The 27,613-nt window shown below is 40.6% G+C and overlaps 1 protein-coding gene across 3 annotated transcripts in view; it reads right to left on the minus strand.

Annotated features, from left to right (window-relative positions):
- CNTN1 (contactin 1) overlaps positions 1 to 27,613 on the minus strand; it is a 326,339-nt gene that overhangs the window by 10,479 nt on the left and 288,247 nt on the right. For all 3 annotated transcript variants that reach the window (XM_061639947.1, XM_061639948.1, XM_061639949.1), the window contains exons 17-19: positions 24,268 to 24,338; positions 14,659 to 14,893; positions 721 to 824 (exon numbers count right to left, since the gene is read on the minus strand). In XM_061639947.1, the coding sequence (XP_061495931.1) occupies positions 721 to 824; positions 14,659 to 14,893; positions 24,268 to 24,338 (410 nt within the window). The remainder of the gene's footprint in view (positions 1 to 720; positions 825 to 14,658; positions 14,894 to 24,267; positions 24,339 to 27,613) is intronic.

Genomic DNA, 27,613 nt, shown 5'->3' on the forward strand with positions numbered 1-27,613 from the left:
GCTAGTCTTTTCAAAAAAATATTTTCAAAAAGTACAGTGAAGAAGTTTACAATTCAAAACATATCATACCAAATCAAATATATAATATAATACAAAAAGTCTCAACATATTTGTTCAGAAAGGAAAATAGAGAGAAGAGGAAAGCAGAGAAGAAAGGAATAGAGGAAATAATATGATGAAATAAGACTTATCAATATATGACCCAGCATCCTAAATAGTTAGCAGGTAAACCTATTGTAGCAATCAAATTAGTGAAAATAATATATAAAGTCAAACACTGTCTTGAAATTTTGAGTTCTAATAGATTATAAATTCCATCTTTTCAGAAACCATTCAGGTGTGCAATCTTACTATTTTATGCTGTTTAATCATAAGAACTGTTTCCCAAAACCTTTCATGCTATTGCATGTTATCTGAAGGTTTCCAGCAAGCAGAAATTATTTGTCTGTTGTCAGCAAGCAAGCTCTTAATTCCAAAATTATCATTCTATCTCAGTCCTATGTTGGAGGTGTCATGCACCAACAGCAAGCTTCATTCATACCTTTTGGACTTGTTAGGATATGTTTATTTTCTAATGGTTCAGTAAAAGAAAAAATATAAATACTAGGCAAACTGTTTTAGAGGTTATTTAATATAAACTAGAATCAATGTTACACTGAAAATGTACATCTCATTAGATACACTTTAATTAATCAGGATATAGATATATTTTTAGCTTACCTCATACCCTGTAACAGCTGAACTGAATATAGACTGCCAAGAAACAGAGGTGTCTGTGGATGACAGCACTTTTACTTTCACATTTCTAGGTGTTTCAGTAGGAGCTGAAAACAAGTTAAATAAGTCACTTCAAGCACTTTGAGGTATATTACGTTTACAATTAACTTACAGCTATTTTTGCAGCACTAAACACCAACTGACTGAAAAAGGCTCTGGATGGAATCTCCATTAATGCACTGTTTTCAAAGGCTGTAATGTTTTAAAACAATTGTTACTAAAAACAGTGCATTAAGAGAGGTTCGGAGCTATATTTAAAACAATAACAATTCCTTAGTGCTTTATGATTTGTGCATATCATGGACTGCGAAAAAGACAAATAATTGTGTGTTAGAACAAATTAAACCAGAACTGTCACTAGAAGCTAAAATGATGAAACCGAGGTTATCATACTTTGGACGCATAGGACTCATCCAAACGGAGTGGGATAACCCATGTTTTCCATATTCGGTTTGTCATCTGACAGTCCTCACTTTGCCTGTTGTTCACTTTTTCCCGATAAAAACCCCCGCTTTGTTTGCGCCTGCACACGCAGTGGGAAGACCTGTACATTCTTTTTGCTATTTCACAGCTCCTCCTGTAAAACTACCCCCTATCAGCCAATTGGTCCACAAAAAATGATGTGTGCTCCTCTCCCCCTTTGCAAGGAAGCACAAAAACGTGCATGCGCTTGAACGTAAGAGCGCAAAAGTTTGAATTTCCTGTTGCTGTAATGGAGTTCCTTGCTGCTCGCCACTCTGAAGCAGGGCCGGCGGGTGGGGGGGGTGTCTCCAGGTGCTTATATGCCAATAATTCCTGTATTTCTGTTAGCTTGTATTTGCGATATTTCACAAAACCAACTGTATGCTTTTCTACCTTTACGCATGTTAAAGTTTCTGGAGATACATAGGAAGGTTTACTTCTGAGTAAATGCTAATAAAATCGAATGGAGGGAGAATCAGGGAGGATGAAAAAAGCCAGTTTCAGGAACAGCTTTGGCTTTGGGGGGGGCAGGTAATGGAACATTGGAGGCGCCGGTATTCCCAAAGCCATGCAGCACCCGGACCATCCTCAAAGAAGGATGGGGAAATGTAGGGGAAGCCTACACGAAGGAGGAGGGGCTGTGTGTGTGTGTTTTATTAGCAGAGCCCTGGTGGCCAGGTGGCTGCTGGTTCTCCACATTTATTGAAAGGGTTGTGGGTTTTTGTTTTTTTAATGCCCCGCAATCTCTCCGAATTACACGCTCAGAAAAGCCCTCGTTGGAGACGGGGGAAGGGCGCTTTACAGCAGGCTCCCAAAGCCCCTTCTGCAGCAGTTCGGCACAGACTCACCCCAGTCTCCCCACCCCAGCCTGCTGCTGCCCCACAACTCCCACCCCAGCCCGCCGCCTCTCCTTCTGTTCCCAGGTTGAAGTGGTCATGTTCTGCCCGGCAGATCTCCAGCTGCTTCACTAAGCGCACGGCACTTGGAGTGAAAAGAGCAACGTCCGCTCTTGGAGGTCACTGATTCATAGGGTTACCATAAGTCGTAATTGACTTGAAGGCACATAACAACAACAACAAAGTGCTTTATGAATATGCTATATTTAGCATGGGATCTACCTAAGGTTCTTGTGGGGTTCCAATATAGAAGAATGAAGTGACAGTTCCTAGTCATGTGAAACTGGATGTGTAATTGTTCCCAGGCACATGCCAGAAATGCTGAATATAAAAGAACTACAGAGCCTCGGCAACAGAGCCAACACATCCTTCACATTAATGGCTTCTAAAGTTACTTTGGTTGTGGTAGTCACTAGCATAGTTATGACTTATGCCATACTAATACTACTACTAATAAAGCTGATTAACAGGAATGGTTTATACCAGGGTTAATGGGGAAACTTTGTCGGCCCAAGGGCCTCCTTCATCCAATGGGGGCCACTTGCCAGCTGTATGGTCACATCACACTCTTAAGAACATAAGAACATAAGAACATAAGAACATAAGAACATAAGAACATAAGAAGAGCCTGCTGGATCAGGCCAGTGGCCCATCTAGTCCAGCATCCTGTTCTCACAGTGGCCAACCAGGTGCCTGGGGGAAGCCCGCAAGCAGGACCCAAGTGCAAGAACACTCTCCCCTCCTGAGGCTTCTGGCAACTGGTTTTCAGAAGCATGCTGCCTCTGACTAGGGTGGCAGAGCACAGCCATCATGGCTAGTAGCCATTGATAGCCCTGTCCTCCATGAATTTGTCTAATCTTCTTTTAAAGCCATCCAAGCTGGTGGCCATTACTGCATCTTGTGGGAGCAAATGCCATAGTTTAACTATGCGCTGAGTAAAGAAGTACTTCCTTTTGTCTGTCCTGAATCTTCCAACATTCAGCTTCTTGGAATGTCCACGAGTTCTAGTATTATGAGAGAGGGAGAAGAACTTTTCTCTATCCACTTTCTCAATGCCATGCATAATTTTATACACTTCTATCATGTCTCCTCTGACCCGCCTTTTCTCTAAACTAAAAAGCCCCAAATGCTGCAACCTTTCCTCGTAAGGGAGTCGCTCCATCCCCTTGATCATTCTGGTTGCCCTCTTCTGAACCTTTTCCAACTCTATAATATCCTTTCTGAGATGAGGCGACCAGAACTGTACACAGTATTCCAAATGCGGCCGCACCATAGATTTATACAACGGCATTATGATATCGGCTGTTTTATTTTCAATACCTTTCCTAATTATCGCTAGCATGGAATTTGCCTTTTTCACAGCTGCCGCACACTGGGTCGACATTTTCATCGTGCTGTCCACCACAACCCCGAGGTCTCTCTCCTGGTCGGTCACCGCCAGTTCAGACCCCATGAGCGTATATGTGAAATTAAGATTTTTTGCTCCAATATGCATAATTTTACACTTGTTTATATTGAATTGCATTTGCCATTTTTCCACCCATTCACTCAGTTCGGAGAGATCTTTTTGGAGCTCTTCGCAATCCCTTTTTGTTTTAACAACCCTGAACAATTTAGTGTCGTCAGCAAACTTGGCCACTTCACTGCTCACTCCTAATTCTAGGTCATTAATGAAGAAGTTGAAAAGTACAGGTCCCAATACCGATCCTTGAGGGACTCCACTTTCTACAGCCCTCCATTGGGAGAACTGTCCGTTTATTCCTACTCTCTGCTTTCTGCTTCTTAACCAATTCCTTATCCACAAGAGGACCTCTCCTCTTATTCCATGACTGCTAAGCTTCCTCAGAAGCCTTTGGTGAGGTACCTTGTCAAACGCTTTTTGAAAGTCTAAGTACACTATGTCCACTGGATCACCTCTATCTATATGCTTGTTGACACTCTCAAAGAATTCTAATAGGTTACTGAGACAGGACTTTCCCTTGCAGAAGCCATGCTGGCTCTGCTTCAGCAAGGCTTGTTCTTCTATGTGCTTAGTTAATCTAGCTTTAATAATACTTTCTACCAGTTTTCCAGGGACAGAAGTTAAGCTAACTGGCCTGTAATTTCCGGGATCCCCTCTGGATCTCTTGCATGCACATACACAAACACACATACTTCCACACTCATTACATGATCGAGAGATTGATTTGCATCACCATCAGGGGCTGGGCAGGGCAGGGCAGAGAGGTTTAACCCTCTTCCCCCATATCCTAGTGTTATATCTACTTTTTTTTCTTTTTGCTGTTGCTGCCACAATTGATGAGGTCTTGGAGGGAGCAGAAAAATTTGCTTGTGGGCCAGGCCCCTAGGCCAGGAGTTAACTACTCCTAACTTACAAATTTACATTCAAGGTGTCCTGCAATGTAATCAGCTCCCTTCCAGCAATACAAAGTGGAGAAAATACTACTACTATTTTGCCATAGTTTTGCATAGCCTTTTTTTTAAAAAAAAAAAACAGGCCGTGTTTTAGTTTTGTTTTAAATGTGCTGCCTTGAACCTTCAAAAGGCAGCTAATAATTTCTGTAAATCACTGAATCAATAAACAAACACAAACAAAATTATTATGAGCATGTGCTGTAAAATTTACAGAAGTACCCCATTAACATAATTAAGTATCTAAGATGAAGTGGCATTTTTTTCTTCCTTACATAGACACAAAGCAGATATCTGAATATGCCATTTTCTTGCTATATTTCTTGCTAGATGTGCCTGCACACAGACACTGGAAGTATTCGCTGTCATATTGTTTTGCAGACAGAATCAATGTGCACCCATAATTTTGAAAGTATGGCCTTGAATGTTTCAATAATAAATACTTTCTGTTATATCTATTTGTGTTGTGTAGGGAAAAATTAAGATTAAATTAAATAAGAAGTTAGGTTTGTGAACATAAAACAATTACGGCAGCCCACTGTCTATGAAAGATTTCATTTGTCATGCAAATATCCTTTTGAGGATCATTAGTAACAAGCTGTAACAGACAAGGCACTGCTGCCTAAGCTCAGGAAACCTTTCATATTCTTATGCTTCTAACTGGGCATCCAGTCAACTATGCATCAAAACAGTATTCAGAAAAACAGCTATATCTCTGATGAAGGGTATCAAAGAAAACAAAAATGGAACAATTAAATTAGCTTTCAGTGACAACTAATAAACCAAATTCCTAATTTTAATCAATTATCAACAGTTGCAAAGGCAGAGCCCTCATTACTTAAAACAGACAATTCAACTGAAAGTGGTTTTTCACATGGCAATTACAATTCAACAAATGGTAGCCTGAATGAAGCATTCACAGCATTATTGGCTTTCTTTAAGATCTTCTCTTCAGGACACAAAATTATCAGAAGAATATGAAATGTTCTGAATACAGCGTCCACCTGAGCAATGGAGAGAATGATAAAGTGTGATGTAAGTTTATACGTATATTTGCAGGATATATCTGAAAGATTATAATGGAAATGAATGAACCCCCCCTCCTCCGCCAAATGAAGGTAACTAGAACTACAGCTGGCATGTAGTTGTAGAAAGTGTACTTCTAGTTCTGAAACTTCCAGGAATGTGTTTGTGGATATCACATTACTTTCTGTAACATTTGTATTGGCAATTGGAAATCTGAAGGCATGGAAAAGAATTTATCAAAGCAGGTAGTTCACTTATATTTCTAATGTCATGGTAGTTTGCAAAATAGCATTTCTTCAAATGTTGATAAAGTGGGGCTGTTAAATGAATAAACATTTTAAACTTCTATCATAAATACATTTGCTTGAAAAGGTCCTTTCATACCATGGCTTCTACCTGTGCTATCATAGTAATGTTTGGAAGCGTGAGCCAGGTGGGCAGGGACTATTAGAGGTTCATTCTCTGATGACTGTCACCATAGTGAATCCACTTCTGTGCCACTCTGGTTAATGAATGAAAGAACCCTAAAATTCTAGTGGAGCTGATTTAAATGGGTTAAGATTAAAACAGCCTTTAGGGGATATTAGCGATGACTAACTAATTTAAAAAATTGTTTTAGTTCTTCAGTAAAAGTTGATATATGAGAATATTGTGGCTTATGGATAATAATTTGTGAATTGTGGGTAATAAATGGTTCTATGTATTTATTTATTTGTATATTTAGGCCATAATTCAGCTCATATCTCATAGGGAAGTTGATAAGAATGGGACAAAAGGAAGCATTTCTTCATACAGCACTATGTAATTCACTATCACAAGATGCGGTGATGAACACTAACACATATGACTTAGAGAAATTCATGGAGAATAAGGCTATCGATATGCTACTCCTAGGATCAAAGACACCTTTTCTCTGAATAACAGGTGAAATGCTATTCAATAGCAGGAGAGTGCTATTGCCCTCATGCTCTTCTCAAGGGCTTCCCATAGACATCTGGTTGGCTTCTGGGGGAAACAGGATACTGGACGAGATAAGCTTTTGGTCTGATCAAGCAGTGCTTTTTTATGTTCTTAAGTTATGTGCTTGTATTATACAGCCACAAGAGTGATTGTATACTATAGCCAGCGTGGATTTTTCACATTCTACAATGTTAAATTGAAAATACCCCCATGCCATTCTGATGCTTCTCATAAGCTCATTTCAAAACAAAACCTTACAAAACTTCGTCCTGAACTCAGAAATGCTTGCTTAACAACCCTCTAAATTTTCATGGCAATACATAAAACAGTCAGAGAGAATCAAGAGTTCAAAGTCTAAAAAGAGAGAGAAAAAACAGACCCCTTTTGGACTTTTTTCTGTCAGAGTTCTCTTAATATGTTGAAATTAATTAAAAATCAGCCATGTTCACAGAGTACCTGTAATACTATTACTGATTTTGCACCATAGTCTGACCTTTAAAAGTTAAAAAAAAATGCCTAGCTGATTATTAATTAAGAAATTTAGCATTGAAGTCAATGATAAGCTGGGGCATGCTCAGTAAGAACCAACTGTCAGTGTTCTAAAAGCCAGACTCACAGCTGCTTGGCTAATGAGGGGGCCACACCCACACCTGACCTTTATTTCACTTTAGACATGGCTTCCCCCCAAGAAATCCTGGGAAGTGTAGTTTGTGAAGGGTGCTGAGACTCTTATTCCCCTGACAGAGCTCCAGTTGTCAGATAAGTTTAATAGTCAGCCGCTGTGATTGAAGATGTGTGAGAGGAACAGGGCCTCTCCTAGCAACTCTCAGCACCCTGCACTAAATACACTTCCCAGGATTCTTTGGGAGAAGCCATGACTGCCTAAAGTGAAATCACAGTCAGTGTGGATGTGGCCAGGGACAGCTTTGGTTTAAATTTGGGTGGGAGACTACATGTGCCTGCTGTAGAATAAAAAGGTGCGGGATGTTCACAATGTTTTCCTTTTGGAAAGGAAAGGGGCTTCCCCTCTGCCCAGTGCCCACCCAACCAATCTCCTTCCCTCCCCCTGCCCTCCCCATTCCTCCTTCTCCCTCCCATTCTTGCCCTTCTGCTCCCCTCCCTGCCCTTCCCCCAGGTCAGTTTCACCTATACTAAGCATGATTGCACAGGAGTAAATCCCATTGAACTCAAAAAGCACACAAATGATCAAACCTGTCCTCCACTCTGCCTCTCTCCTATCCCCTCCCTCTTGCCCCTCCCCTCCCCCTTCCTTTGCCCCTCCCTCCCCCTCCCCTTCCAATTCCCTCCTTCCCATTTCTCCTCCTCCTTCCCCTCCCCTCTCCCCTTGCCCTCCTCATTCTCCAGGGTCAGTTTTACCTATCTTAAGCATAACTGCATGGGAGTAAATCCATTGAATTCAATAAGCATACAAATGATCAAACTTGCCCTTCCCTCCTCCTCCCTCCGATCACCTTTCTTTTGCCAATTCCCTCCCCCTTCTTCTGCCCTTCCCCCTCCCCTTCCAATCCCCTACTTTCTCCCTCCTCCTTCTGCTCCCCTCTCCTCTCCCTTCCTCCTCTCCTCTCCCCTCCCACTCCTCCTCCGCCATGGTCAGTTTTAACTATCCTAACCACGATTGCACAGGAGTAAATCCCGTTGAAATCAGTAAGCATGCAAATGATCAGAACTGCCTTTCCCCTCCTTCACCTCTCCTCTCCCCACCTCCTCCCCTCCCTTCTTCCTTCTTTCTCCTCTCCTGCCCACTCCAGCCCTCCCTCCCTCTCCTCCTCCTCCAACGTCATGGTCAGTTTTACCTATCCTAAGCATGATTGCATGGGTGTAAATCCCACTGAACTCAATTAACATGCAAATGATTAAACCTGCCCTAGCCCTCCCCTCCCCGTTGTGCCTGCTCCCATCCCCTCTGCCCTTCCTCCTCTATCCATGCCCTCTTCCTCCTCCCCACCCCATCCCCTGTATTCAGTTTCACCTATCCTAAGCATGATTGCAGGGAAGTAAATCCCACTGAACTCAATAAACATGCAAATAATCAATCCATTCTCAGCAAATTTGCACAGAATCTCATTTCTTGCCTCCCGGATTAAAAAGCAGAGAAATTCGCTAATAGGCAAAAAGCCCCTTGTGGTTTAAGAATGTACCTATAGCCAACAGATATTTCTATCAAATTTTAAAAAGCAGGGAAATTGGGCAGCTATAGTGAATGCACCAGGGAGGCAGGAGACCTGACCTCCTCCCTGAAATATTGGACTGCCCTACAGATTTGTCAAAATACAAACACAATTTCAGTTGGTCTTTCACAATCCAATCTACTCCCTGAGTAGCTTTGAATTTGGTAACATGTGCCCTGAGCATATGGTGAGTGGTGGCAACACCTGCAATCAGCCCAAACAACAGAAACAAGACATGTGCTGTGCTGATCTTGTTTTAGCAGGGAGGAAGCAACAATAGTAAGAAAGTTGATATAGTTGAGATAGTCACTTTAAATGTTTGCTTTACTTTGAAATGTTAGTGAAGTTTCCTATAGTGGATCATTTTCTTTTGCTTCTGTTTCTGGGAATATGTGAAGTACAGCAACCCTTTGCATAGTTCACACTAAAAAAGCTCCAAAAACAATTATGGAATAATGGCACTGATTATTCTGCAGAATAGTTTCCAATGGACATGAGGAGTGTCTCAGTTTTCACAAGATAAAACAGTGGGAGGTGAAATATATTCTAGCAAAATTCTAGGTGCGGTCTATATTTTTAATTGGCCATGCCCACCTTTCCTTAAGTGGAGAAGTTTAAGCATAGCACGCTGAAAACATGCAACTTGGGCAGGCCAAGTTTATTTTTTCCAACTGCTAGATTAATTGCTTAAGTAGTACCATATTGTAATCAGTCTGATTTTACATCAAACTGCAGTTTCAGATTCAACTGTTGTTGTTCTTACATGCCTTGAAGTCAACTGCTAATGCACCCAAAATAGAAATGGAACATAACCTCCAGTTTGAAACATAAAAGGCTGTCTTCACCATCATATGACATTGACCAATAACAAGGCTTTAAATCTAATGAAAATAACTCTGACACAGATTTCTATGATGAATAATGAGAGAAATATAATTTTCTAGGTTATATTCTCTGTAGAAACAGTAGTAACATAGGAAAGAAGCAAAGTAAGAAGAACACCACCAAACATACAAAAATGTAATTCTCCATCTTTGGTGATGGCAGATGTTGCCACCACTCACAATATACTCAGAGGCATGTTACCAAATTCTTCCAAGCTCCACAGGAAGTGGATTGGACTACAAAAGACCAACTGAAATTGTGTTTGCATTTTGAAAAATTTGTAAGGCAGTCCTGTATCTCAGAGAGGAGGTCAGGTCTCCTGCTTCCCTGGTGCACTCACTATAGCTGCCCAATTTCCCTGCTTTTTAAAGATTGATAGAAATATCTGTTGGCTATAGGTACACTCTTGCTAACAGGCAAGTTTTTTTTGCCTATTAGTGAATTCTCCCCCCCCCAGGATGCACACCTTAACGTGGTGAGGAGGTTTGAGAGTGCTGAAGAAGCTAACAGCAATGCTGTCAGAAGTCTAGACCAAGAAGCTAGTCTCCTAGCAGGGCACCCAAGGCAGAATGGTCAAAGCTGAGACACCAGACTAAGATGCATCCAAACTCAGAGGAAGGCAATGGTAAACCACCTCTGAATACCTCTTACCATGAAAACCCTATGAATATACTATCCAAAATGCAACATGAGACAGTGCTGGAAGATGAGACCCCCAGGTCAGATGACACTCAGAGAGCTCCTGGGGAAGAACAATGGACAAGTACGAGTAGTGCTGTGGCTAATGACATAACTGGGTCAAAGCTGAATGGAAGCCCAGAGGCCAATGTGCAAAGATGCGAAAGGAGAGTCCGGAGTTGTATGATGTACACAATAGGAACATGGAATATGAGAAGCAAGAACCAGGGAAAGTTAGAAATCGTCAAGCAAGAAATGGAACGTGTCAACATTACAATACTTGGTGTGAGTGAATTAAAATGGATGGGAATGGGACATTTTCAATCAGTCAACTACAAAATATTTTACACAGGAAATGATAAATTAAGAAGAAACGGGGTTGCTTTAATAGTGAGAAGTGATGTAGCGAAAGCAATTAGGAGCTATAATGCAAGGTCTGAGAGAGTGATATCAATGAGATTTAATGGGAAACCTATAAACATAACCCTCATCCAAGTCTATGCTCCAATGGCAAATGCAGAAGAGGAACTGGAGAGATTTACACAGAAGTACAGGAAGAAATTGATCACACACCAAAACAAGATGTGCTGATAATCATGGGGGATTGGAATGCAAAAGTAGGAAACCGAGAAGAACTAGGAATTGTGGGGAAATGGGGCTTAGGAGATAGAAATGAAGCAGGAGAAAGATTTATTGAATTCTGCCAGTAATTAGTTTCTTGCAAACACATATTTTGAACAACCAAAAAGATGACTAAACAAGTGAACATCACCAAATGGTCAATATAGGGATCAAATTGATTATATAATTGGTATCAGAAGATGGAGAAGTTCCATACTTTCTGCAAAAAGAAGACCAGGAGCAGACTGAGGTACAGATCATGAGCTGGTAATATTGAAATTCAGAGTAAACCTAAAGAAGAACAACAAAGCAATCATATTGCCAAAATACAATTTAAACAACATCCCAGGAAAATATAATGATCAGATAAGGAACAGATTTAAGGCTTTAAACTTAGTTGACAGAGAACCAGAAGAAGTATGGATTGAAGTCAGAGACATTATCAGGGAAGAATGCAAAAAGACAATACCTGTAGTTAAAAAAGAGAGGAAGATCTCAATGGATGACTGAAATCCATAGTCCCAGGCTATGGTCTGAAGGCACATAAGGCCAGCTCCCTGCTGAAGCTAAGCAGGGTCAGGTCTGGTGAGTGCCTGGATGCGAGACCGCCTGGGAACCATATGTAAGCCGCCTTGGGTTTCTATCATGAAAAGAAAGGTGGGGCATAAATGTAATTAAAAAATAATAAATAAAATGGTTAAAGAGAGAAGCAAAAGGAAAAGGAGATAGAAACACGATCAGAGCCCTAAATGCAACAATACAGTGACTAGTATGTAGGGACAAAGAGAACTATTACAATAGTTATTGTATAGAAATAGAAGAGGACAACAAAAAGGGAAGAACAAGAGCCCTATTCCAAAAGATTAGAGAAATGAAAGGGAAATTTAAACCAAGGGTAGGGATGTTGAATAATCAACAGGGGAACACACTGACTGACCGAGATGCAATAAAAGGAAGATGGAAGAAATACACTGAAGTACTTGATAAAAGAGATGTAAATATGACAGATTCATTCATGGAGGAACCGTGTGATGAAGAACCAGAAATTTTAGAATGTGAGGTGGAAGCTGCTTTTAAAATACTTGGAAGAAACAAATCACCTGGAATAGATGGCAAAGCAATAGATGTGCTACATGTTACTGATAAAGGATTTTAACTCATTAGAAAACAATTTATTAGTCTCTAGGCAAGTATGGCTATGCTTAGGCTCATTTGTAGCAGAGATCACATTAATCATATTAAGCAGCAAGAATAAGGAAGTATAGCATGGGCTGTGAGTGTTTAGTGAAAAAGGGAGAGCTGTGGTTAAAGGAAAATTTCTAAATGTTCTAGTCTATTTTGCTATGATGTGTATCACGACATGTGTAACCCTTAAAAACCTATGTAAGGTAGCTCACAAGAGAGAGAACTTGTCCTGCACAGCTCTCTCCTGATGGCCATCAGTGCGTTGCTTTTGCTCCTCAATAAACTTCTGTCCTTTGGTAGTCTTTAAATCATTTGGCTTCAATTAAATGTCTTTGTTTTTCCTTCTACACTACTGAGACTGAATCTGTCAAAATTTTGACAAACATTTGTCAACAAATATGGAAAATAAAACAATGGCCCACAGACTGGAAGTGTTCAATATACATCCCAATTCCAAAGAAAGGGGATCCTAGGGAATGCAGCAATTATCAAACAATTGCCTTAATATCCCATGCAAGTAAAGTAATACTCAAGATTCTACAACAAAGGCTCTTACCATATGTGGAGTGAGAAATGCCAGATGTCCACACTGGATTTAGAAAGGAAAGAGGCACCAGAGATCATATTGCAAACATATATTGGATAATAGAACGGACCAAGGAATTTCAGAAGGAAATCACCCTGGGCTTTATAGATTATGGCAAAGCCTTTGACTGTGTAGATCAGCCTTTCCCCAACCAGTGTGCCTCCAGATGTTGTTGGACCACAACTCCCATCAGCCTCAGCCAGCATTGCCAATGGTCAGGAAAGATGGGAATTGTGGTCCAACAACATCTGGAGGCACACTGGTTGGGAAAGGCTGGTGTAGATCATGAAAAACTATGGAATGCTTTAAAAGAAATGGGGGAACCACAGCATCTGATTGTCCTGATGCGCAACCTATACTCTGGACAAGAGGCTACTGTAAGGACAGAATATGGAGAAACGGATTGGTTCCCCATCGGAAAGGGTGTGAGACAGGGGTGTATTTTATCACCCTATTTGTTATCTATATGCAGAATATATTGTACGGAAAACAGGATTCGACCAAGATGAAGGAGGTGTGAAAACTGGAGGGAGAAATATCAATAATTTAAGATATGCAGACGATACCATACTACTAGCAAAACCCAGTAACGATCTGAAATGAATGTTGATGAAAGTGAAAGAGGAAAGCGCAAAAGCAGGACTACAGCTGAATGTCAAGAAGACTAAAGTAATGGCAACAGAAGATTTATGTAACTTCTGACAATGAGGACATTGAACTTATCAAGGATTATCAATACTTTGGCACTGTCATTAACCAAAATGGAGACAACAGTCAAGAAATCAGAAAAAGGCTAAGACTGGGGAGGGCAGCTATGAGAGAACTAGACAAGGTCCTCAAATACAAAGATGTATCACTAAAGTCAGGATCATTCAGACATGGTATTCCCGATCTCTATGTATGGATGTGAATGTTGGACAGTGAAAAAAGCAAATAAGAGAAAAATCAACTCATTTGAAATGTGGTGTTGGAGGAGAGCTATGCGCATACCATGGATTGCAAAAAAGACAAATAATTGGGTGTTAGAACAAATTAAACTATCACTATCACTAGAAGTTAAAATGATGAAACTGACGGTTTCATACTTTGGACAAATAATGAGAAGACATGATTCTTTAGAAAAGACAATAATGCTGGGAAAAACAGAAGGGAGTAGAAAAAGAGGAAGGCCAAACAAGGGATGGATTGATTCCATAAAGGAAGCCACAGACCTGGACTTACAAGTTCTGAACAGGGTGGTTCGTAACAGATGCTACTGGAGGTCGCTGATTCACAGGGTCGCCATAAGTCATAATCGACTTGAAGGCACATAACGACAAGAAAAACAGTGAATTCTCTGAGATTTCCAGGGACAATCTCATATGCAGAATCATATACATTTATGGTTGAATCCAGACTTAGTCATGCTTTGAGATGACCTAATAAAATTAATGGGACTTAACTGAACTCTAAGCATGATTACATCTGGATTTCTTTCTTAAATCAGCACAGCAATTGTTCATTGTTGAATTCCATCTAATTTCTATATAAATTAGAGTGAGACCAGTTACTAGTTGAAAGTCTGAAATATTTTGAATAAGTAAGCATCTTGATATCTTATACATTTCATGTAATTCATTATTGTGATAAACCTGTAACTAAATATATCAATATTCCAAATTTATATGTATGGATACTGATACAGATGTACCAGTTCACTCAATAAGTTTATAGCAAAGCCAATATTTGAACATGCTGCAAAAGTGGTTTTAGTCCATCTGTTCAAAAAAAAAATGGTTTACTCAAATGTCACCAATTTTAGCCCCAAGCCTACTTTGATATATGCTGGTAGTTAATAATCTAAAATGAATCCTCTACTCAAACTTGCTAAGTGTCTTCAATAGCAATGGAACCATGACCTTGTAAGAGCTGATTATGAATAGTCTTGGCAGCCAGCATATTGAAGCCAACTCTCAATTTTTATCTCACTATTTCTACTCACCATCGTCTGCTGAAAAGATGATAGCAGTAAGGCTAAATGGTCCTTCCCCTTTGTTATTAAATGCTCTCACTTTTACTTGATATTGTGACGCAGGGGACATTGAATCATCTTTATGGACATATCGGCCAACTTCAGGTTGAGGAACTGTAACTCTTTTCCAGTCATTCTGATCAAAGGACTTGAAGGCTACTACGTAGCCAAAATTATTACCGAAGTGATATTCTCTTGGTAAAGGCTACAAAGATAAAAAGATGAGAATTAATTTTTGTCAAGTGGAAACCCACAACAAAATGTAGTATATCCCCAAGGTACTAACAGGAATGTTCCAGTGCAAAGTTCCAGGCAGCCTGGAAAAAAAGTCTTGTAATTCAGAGTTTGAGGGAAGGTAGAAGGTTTCAGGAAGAGGAAATGAAAAACCACAGTTCTTGTTTTCTTTTCCACATTAAAGGATTCAGATTCAGGGCTGGTTTCCAGAGCCATCTGTTTATTATTTAAAGATTTTGTTACCCACCCTTGATTGCAATAGCAATATCAGAGTAGGGTACATAAAAGATTAAAACAACATTTATAATAACATATCACCATAAATATAGTATATCCCTCTTCATAAGCAGGTGCTAAAATATTAACAGACTCAGAACAAACACCCACTAAACACCTGAGCAAAAATATGGTCTTCAGATGGCCCTTAAAACATTGCACAGTTTGGGTTGCCAATACAGAGAAGGCCCTCTCTTAGATTGTCACATAGTGAATCTCAGCTGCCTGCAGCACCACCAGAAGGCCCTCCACCACAGATCTCAACATGTAAGCAGGCCTGTATGGAAGAAGATATTCCTTCAAGTAAACAAGTCCCAAGTTATACAGGGCTTTAAAACTTAATGTAAGAACCTTGAATTTGGCTCAGTAGTGAACTGTTAGCCACTCCAGTCCTTTCAAGACAGGCCACACATAGTAGGCCACACCACATAAAAGACTAGTTGCTGATTTTGCCTTAGTAGCAACCAACTTCAAGGGCAGCCCCGCATAGAGCACATTATAGTAATCCAACCTTGAGACTACCAACCCATGAGTCACTGCCACCAGGCTGTCCCTGTCCAGCTGAAGCTGGCAAACCACTGATGCTGGGAAAAAGTGCTCCTAACCACAGACACCACTTGTGACTACTCCTAACAGCTTCATACAGAAGTTAAATAGCATCAAAGAACCTTGCAGATTCCCATAGTATAAATGCCACGGGGCTGAGGCATAGGCAGCCAATGGAACTGGAAGCTGCAGAAAATCAAGGAAAATAATCAAGGTTATAGTCCTTCTCTCTGAGTTGTGCATCAGGGCAACCAAGGCTGATTCAGTCTCAAGACCAGGCTTGAACCGAGATTGGAACTGATCCTGATAATCCATTTTCTCCAAGAGTGCCTGAGGGTCAATGGTCACCATCCTTTCAGAAAACTTTGGGGCCCAAGGTGGGTTTTCTAAGGAGTGTCTGCACGACAGCCTCTTTAAAGGTGGTAGACATCACCCCCTCACACAATGATGTGTTTACTACTCCCTAGAAACACCTGGTCAAGCCCCCCTGTGACGATCCCACAGCTGGCTCTACCTGGGATACTCCCACCAGGGCCACCACCTGTCAGGATCTCGGTTTTATTTGTTCTCTCACACGCTCTAGCACAGATCTCACAAGATCCCACTTCTAGGCAGCACCACTAGCCTTAGGACTTTGCCTTAGTCCCCTTCTGGCTTATTTGTTACTTTGTGTCTGGGTGCCCTTGCCATCCACAACCCCCTTGTATCTTTGTCTATAAAGCATACAATCTCGGGTTGCTCTGGATACTTGACGATGTTACAATATCTCCCTTCACGGCTGCCACCATTTATTTGATACTGTTTCCCTCCAGCCTTGGTAATTACCCTGCCCTCCCTTCTGGTCTGTGCATCCCCAGCCAAGGATCAGGCTTTAGGTAAACCAATAAAAGTATTTATTTGATAACACCAGGAAATAACAAGATTACTTTAGGAATGTTCAACAAGCATATGGTTTCATTTAGTGTCACTCTTTATGTTTCCAGTCTTATATATTCTGCCTAAATACCAGCCAAATATAATCCAACCCACAACCAACTCCAATCCACGCTCCACAACCAACCGACCTCCTCTCAACTGTCATCCTCTTTATACCTTCAGCCACTCAAACGCTCAGCCAATCATCATACAGCATTCTCCAGCGTTCTAGCCCATGTACTCCCCCCTCTCAGTCACTTACCATATATAGCTTAATAAACCCGGACTTACCATATTTACAGATATAGTAGGGCCCCGCTTTATGGCAATCCGCTTTATGGTGCTTTGTTCATGCGGTGGTTTTCAATCAGGGAAAGGCCCCACTCTTACAGCGCTTGTTCCGCTAATATGGCGGGTTTTTTTCATTGCGCGCCATTTTGACGTCATTTTGACGTCATTTTGGCATGACGCAGCCCATTATAGTTTATGGGGCCCAGCTTTACGGCGATTTCTGCTTTACGGCGGGGGCCTGGTCCCTAGCCCGCCGTATTAGCGGGGCCCTACTGTATTAAAATACAGGGACATCACACACCCCTCTCCAGATAGCTAGAATTAGTCACAAAGGCATAACAGCTGAAAGCACTTTATCCCCATCCTCAGGCTTCAAAAGTTGAAACTGATATAAATGGAGGAGGGGATAGGAAACCTGTTTCCTTTTCCTATCCCACTCTCCAGAAACCTCCTGTATAGTGTGGAGAGGTTAGTTCTTCAATTTCATGGAATATTGTTATTTGCCCTCAAGTTGATTCCGACTTATGGCAACCCTATGAATCCTTTGTTGTTGTTGGATTCATAGGGTTTTCATGGTAAGAGGTATTCAGAGGAGGCTTACCATTGCCTTCCTCTGAAGCTAGTCCTCTCCAGCTGGCTAGGGCCTGCTCAGTTTGCCACAGCAGCACAATCTATGGTGCGGCCGCATTTGGAATACTGTGTACAGTTCTAGTCGCCTCATCTCAAAAAGGATATTATAGAGTTGGAAAAGGTTCAGAAGAGGGCAACCAGAATGATCAAGGGGATGGAGCGACTCCCTTACGAGGAAAGGTTGCAGCATTTGGGGCTTTTTAGTTTAGAGAAAAGGCGGGTCAGAGGAGACATGATAGAAGTGTATAAAATTATGCATGGCATTGAGAAAGTGGATAGAGAAAAGTTCTTCTCCCTCTCTCATAATACTAGAACTCGTGGACATTCCAAGAAGCTGAATGTTGGAAGATTCAGGACAGACAAAAGGAAGTACTTCTTTACTCAGCGCATAGTTAAACTATGGCATTTGCTCCCACAAGATGCAGTAATGGCCACCAGCTTGGATGGCTTTAAAAGAAGATTAGACAAATTCATGGAGGACAGAGCTATCAATGGCTACTAGCCATGATGGCTGTGCTCTGCCACCCTAGTCAGAGGCAGCATGCTTCTGAAAACCAGTTGCCAGAAGCCTCAGGAGGGGAGAGTGTTCTTGCACTCGTGTCCTACTTGCGGGCTTCCCCCAGGCACCTGGTTGGCCACTGTGAGAACAGGATGCTGGACTAGATGGGCCACTGGCCTGATCCAGCAGGCTCTTCTTATGTTCTTATGTTCTTAAGCCAGCCCCTTCCTCATCTGCAACTGCCAGCTAGGGGGCAACTGGGCTCCTTGGACTATGCAGCTTGCCCACGGCTGCACAGGTGGCAGGGCATGTAACCCCTGAGCCACTCACTGTGGGGGTGATCTTTAGCTGGCTCTTTACATCCATGAGACACAAATGGGGATTTGAACTCACAGACTCTGGACTCCCAGCCAGGCTCTCCTCCCCACTGTGCTATACCAGCTGTCTTCATGGAATATATCTGCTCTAAATACTAATCCTCTCCCCAAGAAACTGTTAGCAACTCAAACAAGCCAATTATTTCCCCACTTCCATTCCCCCCACCCCAAGCAGACACCATCAGTATTCAAGGCTCAACTTCCCTTAATGTGGTACATTCAAAGTCACTGAACATAGGTACTTTTCAGGGATTTTACAGCTGTTTTTTTTTAACCACTTAATTTTCAATTTTATATTAATATATTCATGCATTTTTGATGAGTCTGTGATTCCAAGGAGTGGTTCACATGTTGCCTTGACTCATAGTTAAAAACAATGGTTTAATGTGATCTTGTAGTTTGCTGATGCATGTGCTGAAAAGCTCTTGCTCTGCTCATCCCTCACTGCTGCTGTGCTGCTGGGAAACAAGCCAGAGCCTGACTTATCATGACATTTGAACTTGAGGTTGTGGTTGTTTGGGAAAAGCAAATCATGAGCCCAGGTTTGGACATCACAATGGCAGTGTGGCAGCAGCAAGAGTGGGGGAGGAGCAGAGTGAAATCATGCAACTTGCACCAACGTACTGTGCATTTCCATTAAGCCACTGTTTGTTTTTAAATTATGGTTTAATGTGATATGTGAACTGATCCTACATTCCTTACAGTTGTAATCTAAAAGGGAAAGAAAATTAGCAAAAGACATGATGGGCTTTGAGAATATTGATGAATGGCATAACACTCTTGTAAGTTAATTTCATTTTTACAGAAATCCCTCACCAGAAAGGAAGTCATCTTCACAATTCTGCCATGTCTACTTATTCTTCTAAATGCAATTCAAACATGGATTTCTGTTGCCAAAAAAACCTCAGTATTTATTTATTTTTAAAAAATGTGTATCTGGTCTATCTCCAAGGAGACTCAAGGAGACTTACAAACAGTAATAAAAAACAGAGTAAAACAAACATAATCCCTAAAATCTCAATAAACATTCAAATTAATAAAGTTCTAGAGAGGAGGAAATGTATGATTACACCTCTGCAGAGCTTGGAAAAGTTACTTTTTTGAACTACAACTCCCATCAGCCCCAGCCAGTGCCATGCTAGCTGGGGCTGATGGGTGTTGTAGTTCAAAAAAGTAACTTTTCCAAGCTCTGCACCTCTGTAACCATAGAAGAGGTAGCAGTAAAAATGAAAATGTGTGCTAATGTTAAGTCCCAGTGTCTTAAACTAGTCTTCCAAAGGAAACATAAAGTAGTAATTTGTAATCTGCATTAAGAAGGGGCAGTAGAGTGGAAGGAACTTTTTATCCCAATCATCCTATTTCCAAAACAAGATCTAGCTAAGTTCCAAAATGTCTCACCCTTTGGGGCTTTATGAATCATAACAAATTCTCTAGGTGTGCCAATCTGCCATACATCCTGTTCTCATGTCATAATTTATGAAATTATTAGAATACCAAATGCAATGTCTGCATATTTTAGGGGACCATCCCACAGCCTTATATGAAATTATTTTGTTTACATTGAGCCAGACTGACATTAATAATAAAATCCATATTTATTTTTACTTTTATATACATGCTAGAGGAATTACTGAGGCGGAAATCCTACCTACCTATTATTCCAGTTTAAATGAGCCTCCAGTTCCAGTACAGATGGGAAAAGCCTTCCATTAGCTGAGAGAAATTCTTGGGATATAAATCTATTTGGGACCACATGAAAGAACAAAGCACACTTGGTTTGGTACTCTCTGATCTTGCACCACCCCCTTGGATATAATTTAGTCACAGTTGGAAATTATCCAAATCTTTGCAGTGCCAACTTGGCTAGGGATATGGGACTTTACATGCAGTACAAGGTGTGTCATTAAAAAAAATTATGGTGTTAGAAGAAATTTGTCAATATTTTTAAGATATTTGTGTTTTCCCAACCTTGTTTTTAATAGACAATCTTTTTTCCAAAATGAAAAGCAGACATCATAAAAAGAATATTTTTTAAAATGTTGCACAAAGTGATTACAATTCTAAATTTCATATTTACAGAATACTTAAGGGATCTTTTGTTAATGTTGAGTAATATATGTGCATTATCTATATCTACTGTTGCTAGTATTTTCAAAAGCTTTATTACAGTGGATGGCAGGGGTGTATTGCTCACCTGACCTCAATCCATTTCTGTAGCTGCTGCACACTGGCATGGAGGGGGGAGGGGCAAGGTAGCAGTGAGGTCAGTGTGGTGCAAACAAGCTGGCAGAGCCAATATGGTGCTCCTGCCAGTGTGTTTGCACAGCACCCACCTTGCCATCCCTCCCCCTCTTCATCTCAGTATGCAGCAGCTACACAAATGGAGAAAGGTCAAGTGAGCCGTGCAATCTCACCATGCCATTGGCTACTGCCTCACACCCTTATGTAGGATACAACATTCTGTATATTTACATTTAAACAGCTTCCAGGGAAACCTGGAATATCCAATGTGCCACTTCTAGGGAAAAAGCTCTTTTTCAAAATATCCATCATTTGCCAACAATCTCTGGAAGAAGGCTTGTGGGGCAGAATAATGGTGGAAAGGTCATATTTCAGTATAACAATAGAAGCTCTGCCAAACAATAACCAAATGATGTAAGTATGGGCAGATGGGTTTGAATCAATGTATACAAGGGAAGCATCCCTCCACTCCCCTGGCCATGTAAACAGCCACATTATGTGGCTCCCTTGCAAAGGATTGGGAGAAAATTCTCCCTCCCTGCTAACTGACCCTTGGGTATGTGAACCCAGCATGAGCACCCGGACCCCGCTGTTCAGTGTTCACCAAGGTGCATACACCAGGCCTAATGGGCAGACCCAAGGACCCCCCCATGCTGAAGTCTGTGGAAGGCGACTCAAAAGTGCCCTTAACCCAATGATGCCTCAGAGTGCCTGTCAATTAAGTTCTTAAACTCCCTTATTATTATTTATTATTTATTTAATTTAATTTATAAACCGCCTTTAGCCAAAGGCTCCCTGGGCGGTGTACAACATAAAATAATACAATAAATCAGCAATCACAAAATATGAAATACAAATACATAACAACAATAAAATTAATTAGAATGACCAGAACATTAAAACGTTTGCCCACACAGAATGCCAAACAGACCAAATAAGTACATATATAAAGAGTAAATCAAAGAACCCTACAGTGTGGAGTGCACAAAAAAGAGGAGTCCCATGGGCTATTCAGGGGCTCCCCCTCCCCAAATTCTGATTCAGTCTGCAGAAAGCGTGACTTGTAAAAAACCAACACAGTAGAGGGAGGGAGAGTGACTGTAAAAGAAAAGTAGAGTGCAGTGGGCAGAGCAGGCTTAAACAGCAGCCTGATTACCCCCTTCATATTGGGCACTCCAGCCCGTGAGATCTCCAAGGCCTTCTCCCCCTGAGAGAGACCAACTCCTCTCAAAAAAAGGTGTGTGACAAATTTGCCCCCAATAAAGAGTGGGAGATACATTTCCTAAAGAAAGATTGCTAACATGAAAATAAGCTGTGAGCTCCTGTTTTTGCCAGTTAGTGTTTTGAGTATAAGGTACCAAATGAATCACACAGCAAACAGAAGGATTAATAAACACTATAAAGAATATGTTAAAATATGCACAATGTTATATTAAAGCATCTATAGGAAAGTATCAAAATAAAATGCCACCAAAATTTTTACCAAATCATGCACCCATAGCCTTCTAAAACAGTAATAAAGGGTGCCATCACAAAATGAGGGAGCTGAGTCTTTGCTGTCACTCCACTCCACCCCAATTTCACTGCTTACAAGTTCCAAGACTAACCATTTATCACAATTGCTTAAATATGATTCAGGAGCCATTCTTAGGAAAAATATTGTTCAATAAAACAGAATGCAGTGAACTTATGAGGGTTTATATGTAAAGTAAGTAAAGTAAAGGTTAAATGTAGCCTTCAAATATAAACCATCTGAAAGTAAAAAAATATGGCAGCAATGATTACTCTATCCCGATCAGTTATAAGGCACAGGTGTTCAGCAATCATGTATGGTACTAATGTAGGAAGGTGAAATGTGGAAATCATACATGAAATGCATCTAACAGCTAGAGAGTTTTCAGTAGGCAGTCTTGTGTCTTTTGTTAGAATATCATGAACATGAAGCAAAGGGTGTGGCCATGCCAATTTACATTTAGCTCCACTGGGTTGGATATACTGACCTTCTGACAGGTTTCAACTAACTAAATTGTTAGCTGTAAGTACACTTTTGTAGTCTGGCAAAGCATAGCATGCCAGCATAATAATATTAAAGTAATAGACACTTAGTAGAAAGATGCAGGTGGACAATAATTCTGTTAAAAGAGCATATTTCTCCAAACACCAATATTCAGTGTGTGGCCTGTGGCATGTAAAACAGGTTCTATAAATCAGACATTCAGAGCTTTAAACAACAGGCAGTTAGGTTATTTGATATGATTGACAGGGGCTACAATATGCTTGTTTTCATTAAAACCTGTTGTCAGCTACCACTGGGGACAAGAACATGTCTCACTTTATATTATATTATTATTGATTTTTAGCCTCTCTAATCCCCAAAGATTCTAAGTTGTTAACAAAACATAACTGCACATCCAAAATTGTCAAATTTAATGTGAATAAAATGTCTCTCATGCCCACAAAGAATACTAGAGCAAACCCCACCATGTCTACCAAATGCCAGACCAGTTAAAAGGTCTTACAATACCATAAAAGATATACAAGCTTGGGCTTTAGTTGGTCTTCAGGGAATAGAGCTCCAAAAATGTAGGATTTGGTTAGTGCTGCAATCAGGGTAGTATTTCTAAATCAATTCACTTGCTATTTTAGAAGTGATGAGCTTAATAATTCATATATTGCAATTTGGTCTTTTGAAGGATTGTAAAAAGATTCAATTGCATGTTGATTTTAATGAGTGATGGGCAAGCTGTCCTAGGCTCAGTTCAGAATCAGTTTGATAGATACAAGCTTTTGTGGGGAGCAGTCAGAAAAAAACCCGGTCTGTTTCCAAGTTTTATCCTGGCTCATAATGTTGGTGCATGAGGGCTGAAGGTGTTTGTACACCATGCAAATTTTTGTGCTGCACTTGGGAATTATTGTTTGATTCACATATTCCACACCCACCCAGCAGTGTTACCATGGTGGAGTGCACATACCTGGGAATGTGAGAAGGTTTGAGATCAGGATGGGAGATAACCACCCCAAAAAAACATTTGCATGAAAAAATCAAGATAATAGACTTAAATAGCAAATACACTAATCAAATCAGAGGCTGCTTGGTCGGGTGGTCTCAGTAATCAACATTAAGATTAAAGCTGAACATTAAAGAACTTCTACCAAACAGTGACTTTGGTCACCTGGTCTCCTTAATGTAAATGGGTAGAACCTCACTGGACATTCTGAACTGGACAAGAACTTTGAGAAAACAGTGCTTTATTCACAATACAGCTATGCATTATAAGCTAAACAAATTTATACATCTGTTTTGAATTTTGGTGCCACTGATCATTTTAATCCATTTTATGCATTTTAATCTTTAAGATGAGTTCCAAGAGATGATTAAGTAAGTTTAGCCCCTTTTAGTAAAGTCACCTGCATGCAAGATTACTAAAACTGAACTTTTAGCATCTATGGTGGACCACATTCTTAATCTTAAAAAAAGCCCAATAATCACTCTCCATTGGTTCAATATTAATAGGATCAGTTCCTTTATAACAGTGTGCACAATAAGTGCAATCTCATTATAATACCTACCACCCATGTTATTGTCAGTTCTCGATTGCTGCCACCCCCTCCTCCAACTTCGGAAGGAGCCACATTTGGAGCTAAATAATAGGAAAAAGAAACATGTTTTGTCCTCTTTCATTAAATAAAATAAACCATTATTTAATTCATTCTTTTATTAAGAATGCCAGTGAGTTCATAAGGCCCACATAATTATAGTAATGATAGCCTGTAATAGCTGAGAAACTCTCAGGGCTTGCCAAATGAAAAGCCTAAGCTGTTTCCAGATAAAACATGCCAGCTTTCCTCAATTACTGAATTTAGGATTGGCTATAATTTGCAATTTTTCATGAACTTATTATTCACTGAACATTCAAAGGATTTATTGCTCTTACCTCAAGAGTTTGTACTCATGTACTTTAAGCATATTCTTAAAGTTTACATCTTTGAGGAGCCTGTAGTAATGACACTTGGCACAACTTCATAATTGTGTAAAGAATACCGAAATTGTGCAAAACAAAACCCATGCAGTGCTAACAAATATTCTCAGCTGATGGTTGGAATGTGGGGGGATTAGGATTGTGCTGCCCTGCCACACCTCATTGCCTGCCTGCCTCTGCCTTTCATTCAAGCATTGGATTTTGTGTTTGCATTGTCCTGTCCTGGCGAAGATAAGCCCATGGTGGAAGAAGGTTGACACTGGTCTGGAGGAGGTGGAAAAAAGAAGAGGCAAACAGGCAGAGACTCTGTAGCAGAGCTTGGAAAAGTTACTTTTTTGAACTACAACTCCCATCAGCCCAATCCAGTGGCTATGCTGGCTAGGGCTGATGGGAGTTGTGGTTTAAAAAAGTAACTTTTCCAAGCTCTGCTCTGTAGATACTTAGCAGGTGAAGAACTGAGTCAGGGAACAGGAGCAGTCAGAGACAGGTCCTTCAAAATTTAGATAGGTCTCAGAGAAGAGTTAATTTGTTCCAATAAGGGGTGGATGTCAGTCAAGCAGTTTTCCCTTGAGTACAAGCTTTTTCTTTCACAAATTGCCAGCGTGGAGGACCTGATCTGGATTGAGACTCTGTTGGGGGGAGGGCTTTAAATCTTGCCTCCCATCCACTGTGGTCCAGATCCATCCCATGCCTATAATTTAATGGTTAAAAACCTCCCTTTTATCCCAATAGGGGCCTTTTTTCCCCAAATGCATATTGCAGGTTCAGAAACCTTCATTCAAATCAGGGGCAAAGAGTTAAAGGCCCCCTACCCCACTGTCTCAATCTGGATCAGCTACCCATGTTGGCAATTTGTCCATGCTAGCAATTTGGGGAAAAGCTTGCATTCAAGGACAAAGTACTTGATTAACGCCATGCGTACTGTGGTCTTGAGCTTTTATATAGTCCATCAGCTTGACTACACTTCATACACTCTGCTGTATTGCTGGAAAATAGAGATCCTTGAAGGACAAGCCCTCTTGCCTGAAGCCTAAAGGGGCAATTTGGAAATCAGGGAGCTGCAAACAAAAGAAAGAAATCAGCAAAAAAAATATTTTCCCCTTCCTTTCATGGAAGTCTCCACTGGATTGCAAGTGGAGGGCAACAACTGTATATAACTCATTTTATTTTCAGGGTTGCTGTTGATAGATGCTGTAAAGTATAGCAGCCCATTTTCTTTCATATATCCTTTTCCAATACAGTAGGGCCCCGCTTTACGGCGTTCCGCTTTACGGTGCTTCATTCATGCGGTGGTTTTCAATTAGGAAAAGGCCCCGCTCTTACAGCGCTTGTTCCGCTAATACGGCGGTTTTTTTCCATCGTGCGCCATTTTGACGTCATTTTGATGTCATTTTCGCGCGACGCAGCCCATTATAGTCTATGGGGGCCCACTTTACGGAGATTTCTACTTTACGGTGGGGGCCTGGGCCCTACTGTACAGGTGGAAAAGCAGCAGGAGGGGCAATTTGAGTAGGGAAATGGCTGTGGAGGGGCAGGGGTTGCCTGCTGTTCTAGTTAGAACCTGCAGACACATTTGGTTGCTTATCGTTAAAAATAATAATAATGGGAGACTGTTATATGTGTCTGCCATCTAACATATATCCCTTGGCCCTTAGCAGTTTCTTCCTGGCATGATCAGACACAGAGAAACAATACCTATAACACAAAATATCCCTTCAGTTCTAGTTTACTATTCACTAGTTCTAGTTCACTATTCACTAATAGGCAGAAAACCCTTGCAATTTAAAAACTTACCTATTGCCAACAGATATTTCTATCAAACTTTAAAGATGAAATTGGGCAGCTATAATGAATGCACCAGGGGAGCAGGAGACCTGACCTCCTCTCTGAGATATTGGACTGCCCTACAAATTTGTCAAAATGCAAACACAATTTGGGTTCACAGTCCAATCCACTTCCTGTGTAGCTTGGAAGAATTTGGTCCCATGTGCTTCTGAGCATATGGTGAGTGGTGGCAACACCTGCAGTCAGGACTGCATCTCCAAGGATGGAGAATTAAATTTTTGTATGTTTATTGGTGTTGTTCTTTGCTTCTTTCCTGTGTTACTACTATTTCTATTTCTAAGCCTCTTTCCTTTCCAAAAGGAAACCATGGTTAACACAATAATTATTTTTCGGGTTTCCCCCAACTTTTTATTGTATTTCATTAATTTTATTCTACACATGTAGTCTGCCACCCAGATTTAATCCAAAGCTGTTCCTGGCCACACCAGACTTTTGGTCCATTTTAAACAGTCATAGCTTCCTCCAAAGAGTCCTGGGAAGTGTAGTTTGTGAAGGGGTCAGAGAGTTGTGGGTAGACTCCTATTCCCCTTACAGAGCTATAATCCCCTGAATTCTCTGGGAAGAGAGGCTGACTCTAGCTAATGGAGCTCTGTCAGGGGAATAGGAGTCTCCTAACAACTCTCAGCACCTGTCACAATCTACATTCCCCCTCTGGGGAAAGTCATGACTGTTTCAAGTGGAATCAATGTCTAGCGTGAGTATGGCCCCCTGATTAGCCAAGTCAAACAGCTGTGAGTATGGCTTTTAGAACACTGTCAGTTGGTTCTTACTGAGCATGCCTGTGCTATAATAGACTCCAGTGTTAAATTTCTTAAATTAATTAAGAATCAGCCATTATTATTATTATTATTATTATTATTATTATTATTATTATTATTATTATTATTAAATTTATATCCCACACTTCCTCCTGGCAGGAGCCCAAGGTGGCAAAAAAAAGAGTTGTTATTATTATTATTTGATTTATATTGTGCCCTTGCTCCCGGCAGGAGCCCAGGGAGGCAAACAAAAGCACTAAAAATGTTAAAACGTCATAAAAACAAACTTTAAAACACATTAAAACAAAACATTTTAAAAAATGTTTCTTAAAA

Source organism: Rhineura floridana, chromosome 8, assembly GCF_030035675.1.
Source record: "Rhineura floridana isolate rRhiFlo1 chromosome 8, rRhiFlo1.hap2, whole genome shotgun sequence".
NCBI lineage: Eukaryota > Metazoa > Chordata > Lepidosauria > Squamata > Rhineuridae > Rhineura > Rhineura floridana.